Source organism: Melospiza melodia, chromosome 10 (genome assembly GCF_035770615.1).
Source record: "Melospiza melodia melodia isolate bMelMel2 chromosome 10, bMelMel2.pri, whole genome shotgun sequence".
NCBI classification, from domain to species: Eukaryota; Metazoa; Chordata; class Aves; order Passeriformes; family Passerellidae; genus Melospiza; species Melospiza melodia.
The window spans coordinates 13286189-13302868 of NC_086203.1; the positions used below are offsets into that span (position 1 = coordinate 13286189).

A 16680-nucleotide genomic window follows, 5' to 3' on the forward strand; every position below is an offset into this window, starting at 1 on the left:
AGAGGGAGAAAGAGCTGAAAAAAAAAATCAGGCTAAGTGCAGAGCTATCATGAATGACAGGGAAAGCTTAACTTAGAGAGGTTTTGTTCTTAGGGCCAAGATTAGGATTGTTGTTCCCTAAGCAAATTCATTCATGATTTGGCTTTCCTGAGCACTCCCTGCAGCCATTTCAAATGATCTGACAGCCACTCACCTCATACTGGCCTGCCTGGCTAACTCCTACAGCAGCAATATTTTATGAGCACAACTGCATCAATCTAAGCTGGGGAAGGAACTTTGGGCTCAGGGCTTGAGCCCTGGAATGAGAATTCCCTCCTTTTTCCCTAGATCTTCAGTGGCAGGATGAGTCCTGCACTGAACTCCCCAATTCTGATTCTCCTGGCTGAGAGTCCTGATGCACTCCCCAATTCTAAAAATTCATTTTTCTCACTCTGACAGAGGCAGAAAGAGCTGAAAAACAATTAGTGTAAATGCAGAGCTGTCATGAATGCCAGGAAAAGACATCACTGACAGCCTCAGAGAGCTGCTGTTCTCAGGGCCAGGATTAAGATTTTTGTTCCCTAAGCAAATTCACTTCATGGTTTGGCTCTCCTGAGCACTCCCTGCAGCTCTCCCAGCACCATTCCCACCTCCAGGCTGCCCAGCCCAGGCAGGAATGAAACCCTGGGGGCTGCTCAGCCCCTGGGCAAGGAGAGCAAAGTGTGCCTGGGGAGCAGGGTCCTCTCTGCCAGTCCGGATTTGCATCCATCCAAACATCCCAGCCGGAATCCAGAGCTGCACCTCGGGAGTTCAGGTGAGAATAAAGAAAGCTGTTACATTCAGACCATTATTGTTCATGCTGCTTTGTGAATTTATTTCTTTAAATTTTCCACTTGTGCTCCTGCCGAGAGAGATCTATTAGACAGAAAGCAGCAAGAGTAAATCTTTATCATTTTGTTTCAAACTATAAAATAATTTACATCACATATTTTACTTACTTTTGTCTTTTTTGTTTGTTTTTTTTTTTGAAACCACAAACATTCCAGCATCACACTGTAGGAATAAGAATAACAATAGAAAGCATAACCTTTTGCATAGTATTAAATGAACAGACAGAGTAAGTTCTTTATTTACAATTATTGTCTAGATAAAAAAATTCATAAAAACAGATGAATGAACATATATTAATAACCCCTAGTGGGATGGATTGCCAATGTACCACTGTATTGTTGTCCACAAATCTCATGCTGCTAAGTACAGTACGTAGAGAGCGAGCATTTATATATTGCAGGGAATTTTAACAAACTGATCATTTTGGTTTTTGATCCATTGTTCCCATCACAGAGAGGTCAAGCAATAAAAGAAAGGAATTGTGATGCACGACTTGTAGTTGAAAGGTCATAGCTATTCTGCTTTAAAAAAAAAAAAAAAAGTCTATCATTTATCATATACATAAAGCACAGTCTCTGCTCACAAAAGCCCAAGTTTTCTATGCATCTCAGTTTATATATGTTTTACTATATATACACAGAATGCAGTGTTCATTTTCTTATAACAGTTTTCAAGTCTGCGAATGGTACCTTAGGGAGGGGTACTCCTACAGGAAAAAATTCCAAAATAATTAAAAAAAAAAAAAAAACAAAAACAAAAACGGAACCGAGAAAAAACATGAAGAGTGTTGGGAAACAAAAAGGCAAACAGTCAGTGTGTCAAGATGCTGAAAAGAAACTGTTCCAGTATTAATAGCTTCTGTAGATGTTCAAGTCCACAGCTAGAGGCTTCCCTGTAAATACAGATACCACTTTTGTCTTCTGGCCCCAGGGAGCCCATGGGTGGTGGAGTCCCCACGACAGAGCACCTTCCTGCCTGGGCTGGGGCACGGCTGGGGCTGCTGCAGGTGCCACCGCTGCCCGGGCACCCTGCCTGCCCCTGGGGCTGCTGCAGGTGCCGCCGCTGCCCGGGCACCCTGCCTGCCCCTGGGGCTGCTGCAGGTGCCACCACTGCCCGGGCACCCTGCCTGCCCCTGGGGCTGGGCACCGGGCACAGCCAGCAGAGCTCCCAGCCCCGAGTCCCGCAGCTGGCAAGGGAAGCTGCCCAGAGCTTTACCTGGCTGAGGGTCCTGATGCACCCTGAAAACATCAGTCTGCAGTTTGGCCATGAGTCTAAGCTTGGTTTGGAGAGTTCTGGCTTGGTTAAAAGCTGCTGCTGGGACTGCAGAGATGCACCACTGTTATGGAGCCAACCAGAAAAAAACACCTTAACAGCTCAACGGATGGAGATGGTTGGTTGGAGGGTGTTTTTGTTCCAACAACGCCTGGCATAATCGATTGTGGAATTCCAAATGTCTTTTTGCACTGTACAGTTATGGAAAAAATCATATGCTGAAAAGTCTCCAAGCAAACTTTATATTAAATACAAAAATTAGTTATGAAAAATCTGTGATCCACAAAGTGCTTAGCATTCAAGTGGTTGACATAGCAATTGTATAAGCTCATAATTTTTTACTTTTCTAGGGCTGTTACCATCTTGAAAAATGTTTTTCGCCTTCCATACTGCAGGTTTTCAAAGCAGCTTTCTTGGGAGAAAGCTGAAGGTAAAATAATGTTATTACTGTGTTACTGCAGGAACACAAGCTTGATTTAAAAAAAATCACACAAAGCACATCTCAATACACAATTAATAAAGATTTGTTCAGTCCTAATAGTGCAGAAATTATATTTTTCTTTTAAAAAGAAATCAATGCAACAACCTACAGTGATTTTAATCCAAAATGCCAACAGCCCATACTTTGCAAATAATAAGGAAATAAATGCCTAAAGTACTAATTGAAAAGGATTAACACAGTATATCACAAGATTTGAACATTTCTTTTATCTCCATATAGACAAACCAAATATAACTTATTTTAAATTATAAACTCATTTAATGTCTCTCTAAAAATAGTTTCCGAAGCCATTGCTGTATGTCTGAAGAATGAAATAGCCTCCATTATTGTTATGTTGCACCAAAAGGAGTTCAAGCAGATCATCAGAGGGAAGGAAGGAAAAAAAAAAAGGAGAGAACCTGATCATTTTGATTTTTATTTGAAACAAAGGAAGCCTGGTTTACCTCCCTGTATATAGGATCACAATGCTACATCCAATGTGTTATATTTTGGCTTCTTTTGTTATTTACTAGCAGTATCTACATTATTAACAAAAAAAAAAAAAAAAAAAAGACCATAAAATAAAAACCCAAAAAGGAAATCAGGCAGAAATCAGAGCACGGTTGTAATAAAATATCCAGGGTGCGAGAGTACAGACATTTTCAATGAGCTGAGCTGAGCCATTTTTATACTACTTCGGCAGGAAGTGCTTTCTTAACCCTACAAATAGTTAAGGATATTATCTACAGGTTTGTAAACAAATTACATTCTTTTTTAGGACATAAATAAGTTAAAATAGTCAGAGCAATTTGAGCAGAAACAAGGCAACATGCCAACAAAGAAACTTTATATATATATAACTATATATATATAGATAGATATATACATATATATAATTAATTATCTATATACTTATATGTATATATCTCTATATATAGTCTCATAAATGTTTAAGTTCCTCTGTCCAACTGGTGCAAATCTACTGTGCAAGTTAAGCTTTGCAACTTCAAAAAAGTTATTTAAATTAATCTATACAATTGAGTCCATGCCACACAAGCATTTCAAAAACTCACAGACCAGTGAATTGGATAAATAGCCTCAGAAAGAAGTCCTCTGCAGTTCCTGCTTAAGGAGGAAAAAAACAACAAAAAAAAAGAACCAAAAAGGAAATAAAAACAAACAAAAAGAGAGAAAGAAGGGCCAGCAGTGTACAGTACATTCATGCAGGAGGATTTTTTTTTGTTTTTGTTTTTCTGAAAGGGAACGGGGGGGTATGTAAATCAGCCATTCATTCTTTCCCCAAAACCATTGTGATCAACAATTCATTCACTTGTCTCAGAGTGAATAAGAGTTCAAACAGCTTTTCAGCCAGCAATGTTTTTAATATATATATTTATATATCTCGGTTGCTGTGGGGTTTCTTATTTTATTTTACTTTAACTCTTTAATATTTCTTTTTTTTTGTTTGTTTTCCTTTTTGCAGTGACCTTTTCAGCTAAAGTGATGTCTCCAGGCTATGTATTGGGCTTCCTGGACTAGAAGAGGTAGCTGATTTACTTGTATCAGTTGTAAGATTGATTCCACTGTCGATAGCACTGTTGTTCTTGTTCAGCGAGGACGGTGGACTCGAGTTTTTCTTGAGAGCAGGGTCTTCTTCTAGGTCTGTGTCATCAATGAGTGGGATGTGGGGCTGGGAATCTTCTATCCTAAATTCAGGATGAGTCATAAAGTTGTGAATAGAGGTTCTAGATTCTGGTTTTTCTAAACCTTCATAGAGAGAGCTACGGAATGCCTTCACGACGCGGATCTGGGGGGAGAAAAGGAAAGGGCTGTCAGAGGGCACCTCCCCAGGGCACAGCAGGGCAGAGAACACTTGGTGAAAAATGTAGCACATGGTTAGGGCAGTGCAGGCAGCTGGAGTCCAAAGTCTCTGGATGTTATATGCATAAACGAGTGGCTCAGTTATGTGCATTTTGAATGTCTGTACCAACTGCAATATTAAAATAAACCAAGGTTTAAAGCCATCAAAGAACTGATGGGGAGGAGTGGTTAAAGAAAGCCAAGGTCCACTCGTGTGGTACATCCCTAGTAAAAGACAAGCCATGTTAATTGTAATGCAAATGTCAAACCATGCATGTTGATAGATTTTTTTTTTTTGTGTTTTTGCAGTGAGTAAGTAGAAAGGCTTTTTTTAAATTAAAAAGTCTCTTTTGTATTGTTGTTAAAAAAACCATTACACATAACATATCACACTTCACAAACAGAAAAGCACGGAACACGGACACGGTTGGATGGGTACGTATGAGACACACACAGGAGCCAAGTGTAAAAACTAGAATATCAATGTTTTAAAGCAAAATCTAAATGGATGCAGCCAAGAGCACAAAAAGCCAAGCAGACAAAGTACTAAGCGCAATCATGCTACCACAGGGGGGGAAAAAAAATAAAAATCACAGTTACCACATGAACAGAGATAACTTGCACACAACAACTACACTTGGAAGCCTGGATAATGTGAACATAGTATCGTTGAACCAACTTTTATTTGTCCTTCATGCAGATGTGAGGTAAACACTCGAGTATAGACCCACTGTTCTAGCCATTCAGCTTGTTAATAAATAGAAGAACATGTAATAAAATGATGGGTTGGTTGTTGGGTTGAATTGAGTCCCATTGTTAACAGCGAGCTGTTTGGATTTGGTGTCTCAGTCGTGCAGTTAAATGCTGAAAGCCACATGATTTATGCCATTTATGCAGTCTTTAAAGCAGGTCAGTGACCTGGGCCAGGGGCCACCTAATGCCAGAAAGCACCTGGCAGGAAGAACAGAGGTGAAAATCAACTCAAGACTCAGCCCAGCGATTCTCAGGGATGGTGCCCACCGTTTTCCCAGTAGGAAATGGGAGGAGTAGAGCAAGAGTGGGGATGCTACGTCCTCTGTGGGTGGGCAAAGGGAGGGATGCTCTCTAGTCCCAGGGACCTACCAGTTCTCAAAAGAAGTGAAGGGTTGTGCTGGGTTACTGCTGAAAAAAACAGAACTCTTTGGAAGGGGGTGGAGGGGCAGAGAGGAAAAAACAGAATGGCAAAACGTGATCTGTTGGCAAATGTTTCATGACTAAGTATGAGTTCTATCCCTCTACTTCCATGTAGTCCATGAGCAAACCTTGAGCATTTCTCAGGGGGGAGACTAAAACACAGGCAGAGGCAGAAAAGGTGCAAGCAGGTACTGTGAAAGCTTCTCCACACACGTTTGAAATGGTTTGGTGGTTGGCATGTGGATCTTTTTACATGTAAATATGCTGCACATTGTTGGTTGGCCTGATACACCACTGCTTTGGAAAGCTTTAATTCCTCTTTGCCTTGGCACACTGCACTTCAGTAATGGCACAGGGCCACGGGTCCAGCTGTGGGTCCAGCTGATCCCATGCTTGGAGCTGGCCAAGCTGTAGAGAATTTCAGAACATTTGAGGAGGAGGCTGACTTGGTTTGGTTTTGGTGTTTTTTCTCTTTGATCTCGGTCCTTGTTTATGCTCTCTAAATTTGGATATTTGCCATCTTTTAAAATCTTAACAGCTGAAGTCCTGTCATGTTCAGATCATTGGGTCAGCCCAAATGCTCTCCCTTCCCTCCACAGGTACATTTGGTAACAGCAGGGCACAGTACAAAAAGTAGTTCAGGTGACTGTTTATGCTCCAGGTAAGAGATTTGAGTGGCACAGGATGGCTCAGCCAGACCTTGGGGTGGGAGAACATGTGAGGTTGGCAGAGGTGCAAGAGGGAAGATTGTCTTGCACAAAAAAATATCAACAAATAAATTTCACCCTCTGCAATCACACAGTGTACCTAAGAGAGCTCCTGGAATTAAAAACCCGGGGTTTGTGAGAGCTGAATCTGAGCCGTGTGAGGGCTCTGTAGATCAACAGAGTGGGGTAAGGGATTCCTCTGCCTTGCTAAAGCCAGAAAAGGTGACAAATCCCTTCACTACCTGTACCCTTCTCATTTGTCTTTTCAAGTTCAGAGTAATTAGTCTAAGTGATTAAAAAATGGTATGGCTGTCGAGGCAGCCTTAAAACCACATTCCCATATTGCCCTAGTTTAAATCAGGAAACTTTTTGTACCGTGGGTACTTTACAGTATGGACTGATGAGGTGATATTTCTGCAAACCTCCCCATTCTTTCTGCTTTCTAAACACAAATACCAGTCACCTCTTCAGCTGCAGCTGGATGCTAGGGCTTATCAATTAACAAGGTAATTCTATTATCTTGGGAACAGCCACTCCTTATGGCACAAACTTAGGTTCTATTTGCCAGCTGGATCTTTATGGTGAAGGTAAATTTTTACTTAAATAAAAGGGTTTGATATTATCCTGAACAGATCCAGCAGAATCCAAAGAAAGGAAAGTTTTTCTTCATCACACAAACTGTATTTAAGTCTGCAAGATTTAGCAGGGCAGGAACTGATGTCAATTTGTGAGCTCCAGGTCCCATAGTAGGGAAAGCATCTGTATTGCTTTAATACCAACATTTGGCATCTCTTTTGGATTTAATTCCCAGCCCCTATTCAGTGCAGGGCAAACTGCAGATTCCAGCTGTGTTTGACAGGCAGCTCTGCAAACTGCCATGACCTGGATTTGGGGCTCTGCAGTGACTCTGCAATTAATTAATTAATGAGCCATTGCAGGGGAGCAATAATGACTTTGAGCCGTGGTCTGAAGATAGAACATCAGCCTCTCACTTTGGGTGAAGGTATGTGCCAAAATTTTTGGCCTGGAGTGTTTGGGTCTTGTAAGAACATTGAGATGTTTCTAGAATGGCTTCTGCTTTTTCACACTGGTTTGTACTGGAAATACTTGCTCAGACCTGCTTCAGCTCTGCTGACACCTGAGGTAATTCACCTTCTGAAGGCAATGGGAATGGAAGGGCCAAACTGGGCAAGTCCCTCAAGGTAACAATAAATCAAGTCAGATTTCCAAAGAATTTTCTTCACAAGGGAGCTGTAGAAGCCCATAACTTCACTTAAAATCTCTCTACAGAGATGTATATTAGTTTTCCATTGATTTTTCATTTTAGAAGAAACTCCCTCCTCAACTTAAAATCTTGCATACTGAGCTTGGCATCCAGAAGAAAACTTTTTTTTTTAATGTCACACATCATTCAGTGACAGAATATCTGCATTGCAATAAAATTCAAAATCTCCTTCAAAGCCTGTCCCCCAGCGGATCAAATTATTGCTTTCAGGGACAAAACTTAGTGGAAACAAAGGCAGAGGGTTTGTTGCATATAAAAGTGGCATTTTAATTTCTCTACCATAGTACTACAATATTTAATCTACCTCAGTCACAGAATTTCTGCATTGCAATAAAATTCAAAATCTCCTTCAAAGCCTGTCCCCCAATGGATTAAATTATTGCTTGCAGGGACAAAACTTAGTGGAAACAAAGGCAGAGGGTTTGTTGCATATAAAGGGGGAATTTTAATTTCTCTACCATAGTACTACAATATTTCATCTATCTATCTATCTATCTATCTATCTATCTATCTATCTATCTATCTATCTATCTATCTATCTATCTATCTATCTATCTATCTATTATAGCTGATCCAACTCCCAGATTTAAAAATATTATTTACCCAGAGTTACATGGCCCAACAGCAAAAAATTCATTTGTACATGCTTAAATTCAAGATTTGAGGTAATATCTGGTGTAAAAATGTTTGGGGGCTCTGCTGAAACAAAGCCCAGCCAGTTTTGGTTTTTTTTTTGACGATAAAATAAAGCAGATGAACTTGGGATGTTGTTATGGCTGTAAAAGCATGGAAAAGCAGGGACATCCATGATGGATAGAACCTGGGAAGTGTTGGTTTAGTATGAACTATGTAGAGTTCATGTAATGGTGTTTCTTTATGAGACTGACAATGCCAAAGGAAGACAAACAGTGAGATACAGCTCCCTTTTCTCACAGTAATGGAGACAACAGAAAAAAATGAACTGCTTTTAACAAAAGACTGCGGGGACAACACTTCAGGACATTTTTGACATTGCTATAAGTTTCCACTTCTTTCTTCTCTGGAGCTGTAACAGAAAAAAACTCTTCAGCTTCATCCCACCTTGAAAGTCAGATTTATTATACTGCATCAGGCAAGAAAAAAATAAAAAACAAAAACAATAAAAAAAAAAAGAAATAGAATTTTAGATACTACAATTTTTTTTTCCCCATCAGAAGAAAAAGGTGATATTCAGAATGTCAGTCCTAAATACAACCATCTAGGCAAAATCTGCAAAGCCTGGTGAGCACCAAGAGCTGTGTTCTGGTTGGTTGTGTGTGGGCTTATACTCGAATGTTTACCTGGCTTCATCTAAGCCAAGTATCTGGAGTTTGGTTCACATTCATTTCAGGCTCAAGGTTAAAGACTCACAACCTCTTTTTATTTCACTCTCTCCTGCTGAACCCTTTTGTCCAATGTTCTCTAGCCCTCTGGGAAAACAAACACATTTAATATTCAGACAGTAGAGAGTAGGGCACTGCAACAGCAAATAAATTCAATACTGAAAGGTCAGTAAGGTGATTAGTATAAAATTGTAAACAAGAGGTCAATTTTGCAAAGAGATGCCAACTCTTAGGTGTAACTGAGACTATTCTAGGTAAAGACTAAACTGTACAAAGGTAAAGGAGTTTGGTCAAGGACTATTGCATATGGAAAGCTTTGAAAGAGAAAACATCTTCAGTATATTGGGATTTCTTTTGGAATTCTCCCAGTTTTAGGTGAGTAAAATCAGATGAGGAGATGCTGCTTGAATTGGGGTCACCTGTAAATGTTGTGCCTCATATGTTCTGGGGAATAGGATGCAGAAGTTGAGCAAATTCAAATATAAAGTTAAAAAAACATGTATAAAACTTAGAAATTCTAGTTTTCTGCTTTAACGAGTGAAACAGATGCATAACATTATCTGTGCTACTCTTTTCCCACATAAAGATGCAGCAAATCCTGCAAGTGCTGCTCAAAATTCAAACCACGGGCAGCAATGAAAGCAGAGCACCCACATAGGCCTGGTTCTCATTTCCAAAATTGCTGAATTCCACTGTATTTTAGAGCAAAAGCAGAGCCCTGTGCAGGGCTTCCACTTTCCACAGTAGGATTGCTGCAAAATTATGGACTTGATCATTTTTGTATCAGATTTAAATAACTCACACAAGCCTTTAAAAGAAACTGTTTGTGCATTAGGATCTAACCCTTCCTGCCATGGCACATCTCCACTTGAGGGCTTGGGTTTATATTTAGGCTCTAATTATCCTTCAGGGAGGAGATCCAGGAGTTGATTTTGATTTTTTGCATATCCCAGGAGGGTTTTGTCAAACCTTGGTCACAGCCAGTGGGAAGTCCTAGACTTTAGTATGGAACCCCAGTCTCTGGTTCAATGGTGCAGCTTTTAGAAACATAATTTTAGCTGTGGGTTTGATTGAAGTTCTGCATGTTCCATTTCCTCCTGTGATGGTTAAACCTTCCTGTACAGAAATTGCCCACTGGGCTTGGTCTGTGATCTGAATGTAAATTGATACTGGAGCAGCAATCTTTGCCTCAACATTTATTAATATAGATGATTTCTTTAAAAGAAATGAGTTCCCATTTTTCTTCATGAAATAATTCCATCCAAACAAGTTTTAACTCTGAATTCTGAATTATTTTCCTTCACAGAAAATTAAATATGTGTGAAATATAAAAGCCCTTCATACACAACAGCTTGCAAACAGTTAGATGGACTCTTTAAGATGCTCTCTTGGGATATGGGCTGTGAGAGCCAATGGAGCTGAGCTTGCTGAGTGCCTCACCTGGGTGTGACACAATTTGCAGATGCTCCTGGCCTCAGCAAAGCCCTGGGTGACACCTCCATCTTTGCCTCAATATTTATTAAAATAGATGATTTCTTTAAATGAAATTAGTTCCTATTTTTTCCTCATGAAAAAATTCCATCCAAACAAGAACTTTACCTCAAGTTTTAACTCTGAATTCTGAATTATTTCCTGTCCACGACAGTTCCTGCCCTCGTGCCCCCCCAGCAAATGCTGAGTGTTCTACACAGGACACGTTCCTGGCACATCTCAGAACCATTCTTTGATTAAAGGGGAATGGGAAAGGTTCTTGCCCAGCAAGTGAAGCCCCAATTCTGGAGGCTGTGGCCCCTTCAAAGGAGGCAGAGCCCAAATTCAGTCTTAAGGGTGCTGTGCTCTGCTCCTGCACCAAGACACTTCTTAAAAACCAACCAAACAACCAGACAGAAAAACCTTCTGGGATTTGTATACAAACACCTCTGAGAGGATTTTGTGGTTGATTGGTGAGGTTTTCAGTGCTGCTATAAAATTTGGAGTCATGACTCTGTGTTTTCTCCTGTCTCACCCTACATTTGAGGCCACTGCTGCTGGGGTTCATGTAGTAAGAAGTTTCAAGTGATTGATTTAAATATTCACTTCTAAAAACCTCTGACAAGACAGTTCTCATCAGAACCAAGAAAAAGGAACTCTGGGAGGTCTCTTTTGCTGGGGTTTTGGTTTGGTTTGTTTGTTGTTTCTCCAATGCTTCCTAAACTTAAAAATCAGAATATTTTCTGAAAGAAAGGAGAGATTTGTTTCAGGGACCTGCAGTTCCTGACTGATTCCACTTGGGAAGAGCAAGTACAAAGGAATATTAAATGTGTGTCTGTCTTGGGAAATCTGCAACTGTGTTCTTGTAGAGGGGTTACCTATTGCTACCATGAACATCTGAAACCAGGAATACACAGAGTAGGATAAAGACTTGTTTACTTTGTGTACAGTTAGATATTCTCATCCTCTACCTAACTAAAAAATCTAGTGGTAAAGACTTTAATCACATACTCAGTTTTAAGCACAAGATAATTTTTGGTGTTACTAATTTTGAGCTTCAAAAGAAAAACAAAAGATGCTTCACTTCCCCAAGGTTCTGGGGTTTTTTCCCCCAAATAAAACACAGAAAGAAATGTATATAAAACACAAATCCACCAAGGTTGTACCTGAACCCACCCTTAACTCTGCAGTAGCACAGCTTTCAAATGATGGAAATTTGTGATCTTCTCTGAGAAGATCTGAGACCACCTTCCTTAACATCCCCAGGTTTTCATTTTCAGTAGCTTAAAGGTTTGCATATTAAACAGATGCACATATTTAGTGTGCATTTAAATGAATTCCATCATTTTAACAGAATAAACAAAATGCCAGGTTTTCATTTGCAGGAATTTTTCCTCTATTTAAAGCTGCAATGTCTTTCAAACAAGATAAGAGACTCACAGACCTCACTGTCATCCATTAATGGTGATGTACAAAAATTTGTAATTTGTTATTACAAATAACACCCTGATGGCTCACTAGGGAAACTTTAATATTGTATTAAATATTCTAGTATAAACTGCTTTTAATTAAGGGATTTCACAACTCTGAATGGGCCATATTTGTAAATAGCTGCTAATTACATGTAATAACTTGCTGACCTGTTTCACAAACCACTCTAGAGGTGGATGCATTCCACAGGCAGATTTCTCTTTAGCAAGCACTAAGCTTTGAATCAAACATGAATTTGCCCAAAAATACCAGAAAAACTTTTCATTAAAAAAATTCCAAAATTTTACTATAAACCTGCAGGAGACAGCTCACAGATTGGCAAGGTTACACAATGAACTTTATATTAAAAGTTAGTAACAAAATTAGCAAAGAGTTTCATAAATGCTCAGTTAAATTAGACTGACATACCAATAGAGCATCATGTAATTCCTATTTTTTAAATTAAGCATTTATTGACATCAGACCCTCTCCACTTTGGGGTCCCAAAATGCCACCTGAAATGTCCCAGTTGTTGCAATATCCTGAGCAAGTTTCAACAACTAAACCCTGTTTCCCTCCTATACTCTCAAGGCTTTCCCTTGGTACTCCCTATAAGATATTTGCATATATTTATAACAGTCCTGAAGACTGGGAAAGGCTTCAAAATCAGAAGCACAATTATTCCATTATTCCCTTCCACCCTATAGGAAGAAGGAAATGGGGTTTGAGCTGTTCTGGGGAAAGCAGCCAGTCCTGTGTGCCCACACACAGAGCTGGAGAGCAGCCCTAGGTGAACATTTTGCAACTGGGATTTCCTCAAATAATGCCAATTCACAAAACCATCCCCCCCTTTCTGTGAAATTTGTATTAGGAAAAGTTTTCCACAGTTCTTGAATTTGAGCAACCCACTGTAAATACCCCACTTAAAAATAAAAACCATTGGGGTTTTTCTTGATGGGTTTTTTTCACTGCCATTCATAAATTTGTCTTTGTATGAATAAATCCAAACTGTCCCTAAGTGTTACAATTTCTGATTTAATACCAGCAGACATTCTGCTGTGGTAGCAAAACACCAACAGTCCAGAATAAGCACTTTAAAATCCCAATCTCTGATTGCCCTTTGCCACAGAGATCCTTATCTCTGGGAAGTTTAACAAATCAATCATTGGCTTTTATTTAAGTGAAGAAACGTGGCAGTAACCACGAGGAGCTCTGGACACCTGTTTTATTTCTCCAAATGAAAGGTGACAAAGGCTGGAGCAGATTCTGCTCTCTCCTATTAATTAACTTCAGCCCATAAACGAGTGAGGCCCTTGTTAAGACACAATAACACTCAATTCTTGCTTTGCTGCAGTGGAGAGTAGAGAGGGAAGATAAATTGTCTATTTAAATTTTATTAGATCTTTCCTCCCAGAGTGCTGGCTGCAGCATGTGAAGGGAACATTTAGCACAGCACAATGAGCTGCTCCCAGTTTCCTGCTGAAATGGAGAAATTCTATCCCAGGCAATCATTCCCTGGATGAAAAGCTGCTTTGGGATTTTGGGGGTTTGTGCCCTGCTCAGTGTGGGAATGAGGGAACCTGGGCTCAGGAACCTCCATGGCTTCAATTCCCCTGATCCTGATCCTGATCCTGATCCTGATCCTCATCCTCATCCTCATCCTCATCCTCATCCTGCCCTGGAATAGTTGGGGCTGTTGGGGTGAAACTTCTCAGGCCAAACTTCCCAAGACAAAAACAGGAAAATATAGAAAAATCTCCAAGAAGCAACTGCCAAAGTTGGAACCTAAATAGCTTCAGCAAAAATGAAGTTTCCCCTTTAAATCCAACAAAACTTCTGCTCTGCTCTTACTTGAAAACACTTTAAAAACCAACCAACCAATCAACCAGACATGAAAAAAGCAAAAATACCCTTCAGAGACATGTCTGATGGACAAATACTTCTGAGACTATTTGTGATTGTTCGATAAGATTTTAATTGCTGCTATAAAAGTCATGTCTGAATGTTTGGTGTGCACATACTGAGGGCGTTTGCACTCAAACAGGATGGAAAGGTCAAACTTCCTTTTTCCTGCAGGAGTTCTGGAATTTTACCCCTTTCTCTTGTCTGCCTTTTCTCTGTCTGCTTTCCCTTTCTCTGTTGGCCAGACAGATAAGAGCAGTTTCTTCTCTGCTTGGCCAACTACTAAAACCTGCATAAGGAATATACCCAATTATCTTCTGAAGTGTGTGACAGGCTTGTAAACTGAGTTCTACACATTTAAATATTCTTTTAATGCTGTCATAAAAGAGCTGCTCACAGTCCTAAATAAATAAAAATCTAGAAACAGAGTTAGCTCTTTCTGAGCAACTGGAATTTTTCTGTTACTGAAGCCCTTCCTTATCAGCTGCCTCAAAGATTTTTCATTCACTTCAAGACTACTTCAGTAGATATTTTGCATCTTAAACCAAACTGTGTCAGGATATTAGGATTCAGAAATCTGTTTCTTCTAAAATATTTGTTACCACACCAATTTGTTGTTTCAACACTGTCCTTTAACTTGTCTAGGTCCCTCCTGCTTCAATGCTTTCCTGCCAGTGAATTTAGAAATAAAATATCTACATCTAAATAAAATAGAGATAATGAATCTAAATAAGATAGAATAAATCTAAATCTAAATAAGACAGAGATAGTAAATGTAAATCTAACTAGGATAGAGAGAAGAAATGTAAAGTAAAATCTAAATCTAAATAAGACAGAGATAGTAAATCTAAATCTAACTAGGATAGAGAGAAGAAATGTAAAGTAAAATAATATATCTAAAACTATATCTATGTATCGAATATATCTAAAACTATATCTATATATCCAATATATCTAAAATATATCTAAGATAGAGAGAACAAACTTAAAGAAGTCTTTCATCTTTCATGTGAAGTTTAAGCCTGGGATCATAAACTAGATTTCCTCTTTCTTGTTCCTTCATTTCCATGTCTTTCCTGGCCTAGTTACAGAGAGTCTTCCTGCTGGAATGGTGTCACAGACATCTTTTATGAAAAATCTTTTCTTCAGGATTTTTCCTCCCGAGAAGCTGAGAAGCCTCAGGAACAAAATGTAAACAATGATTGTCTGCTGCTGTGGAATGCAACAGGTGCATCTGTGATTGGTCTCATGTGGTTATTTTGAATTAATGGCCAACCACAGCCCAGCTGGCTTGAACAGAGAGTCTGAGCCACAAACTTTTGTTATCATTCTTTCTTTTTCTATTCTTAGCTAGCTTTCTGATTAAATCCTTTCTTCTATTCTTTTACTATAGTTTTAATATAATACATATCATAAAATAATAAATCAAGCCTTGTGAAACATGGAGTCAGATCCTCGTCCCTTTCCTCATCCTCAGACCCCTGTGAACAGGGTCACAGAATGCTCTGATATCTGAAAAGCTTTAGAATCATTAAAAGTCTGTATTTTTGAAACAGTAGAAAATAAAACCTGACAGGGAGCCCTCAAATAAAATTAAAATCTCCTCACCATAAAAAATAACCCTAAAATTCCTGTCCCTGCTGTGAGTTAGCAAAGAGACAAGGAGAGCACAACTCTTGGTGAGCATCTACTGTACACAAAGCAACCATGTCACGGGGTTTGGAGCAGAGTGAGGTGGGAGCAGAGCCTGGGGAGGGGCACAGGAGCTGAGTCTGAGGCGACTCTGGCTAAGTTGGCATCTCTGAGGGTCGGGTGCAGTAAGAATTCACACTCACGCCCAGCCGCAGCAGCAGAGGTGCTGGTAGGAGAGGAAAGAGCATTGGATAACGATACGTGACTAGGGCTAGAAATATTGGTTACATCCTGGGTCTGGCTTGTGACGGAGGACTGTCTCCTGAGAGCCCCCTGAAAGGAAGTGCCACTCTTGAAAGTATTGACTACTTCGATCTGTAACGGAGGAAAGAACGAGACAAGTTGCTTAAAGTATGGACACAGTTGCATAAGTGACAGGAATAATCATGAAAAACAACAAATCAACCGTGCGCGCGCTTCTACTCCAGCTGGAATCCAGGTGCCCCCTTTGCAGGGTTTTTAGAAATGATTCAAATTTTCTGTCTGGATAAAATGAGGCAGCTCTGTAGGAGGCAGTGGAGCTGCATCACTTTAAACAAGTAGAAGATTTGAAATACCAGGGTTTTTCTTAAAGTCGAAACCGTTTTATTTAGAGGTAAATAAAATCAGCTGGAAGACTTGATGTAACTAATCTCCACTGTTTTTTTTTCTACTGAGATTCAAATTATGCTGTTATGTCTCTCCAGGGGGAGAAAAATTCAGTCATTCAGTTGGAATTTGGGGGATGGGGTTGGGGATGACACTCAAGCAAAACAGAAAAACTTTAAAATTCAATATATGACTCTATTTTGTCTACAAACCCAGGGCTGTCAGTGCACTAGTTTGATAAAATAATTCTTCGACTATTTTATCTGATTTTTTCTGTAATGAAAATTTGTAAAAATTTAGCATTGTGATAAAGAACGTTGGGGTTTTGTAACTGGAGATTTAAAAGTGTTAATATTTTATCTTTATACTTTTAAGAGCACTTAAAAGCACCTAGAAAATGATGTGGAACTGGATTGACTATTGCAGCAAATAACATGACAATTTTCCGCTTATTTTCCTTATATTCCTGCTGTATTCCCTGTTTGACAGACCCATCCTGAGCACCTTCCTTTTCCTCCCCACCACAGAGGAGGAGTTAAAAACAGAGCT

General features: G+C 39.5%; 1 protein-coding gene across 14 annotated transcripts in view; it reads right to left on the reverse strand.

Annotated features, from left to right (window-relative positions):
• Positions 1–826: 826 nt before the first annotated feature.
• ATP2B2 (ATPase plasma membrane Ca2+ transporting 2) overlaps positions 827–16680 on the reverse strand; it is a 407966-nt gene continuing 392112 nt past the window's right edge. For 9 of the 14 annotated variants that reach the window (XM_063164425.1, XM_063164424.1, XM_063164418.1 and 6 more), the window contains one exon: positions 827–4430. In XM_063164425.1, the coding sequence (XP_063020495.1) occupies positions 4119–4430 (312 nt within the window). In that variant the 3' untranslated portion in view covers positions 827–4118. Of the gene's footprint in view, positions 4431–9043; positions 9097–15686; positions 15859–16680 lie in introns of those variants that run through there. The other 5 variants (XM_063164430.1, XM_063164426.1, XM_063164431.1 and 2 more) reach the window with 3 other exon arrangements.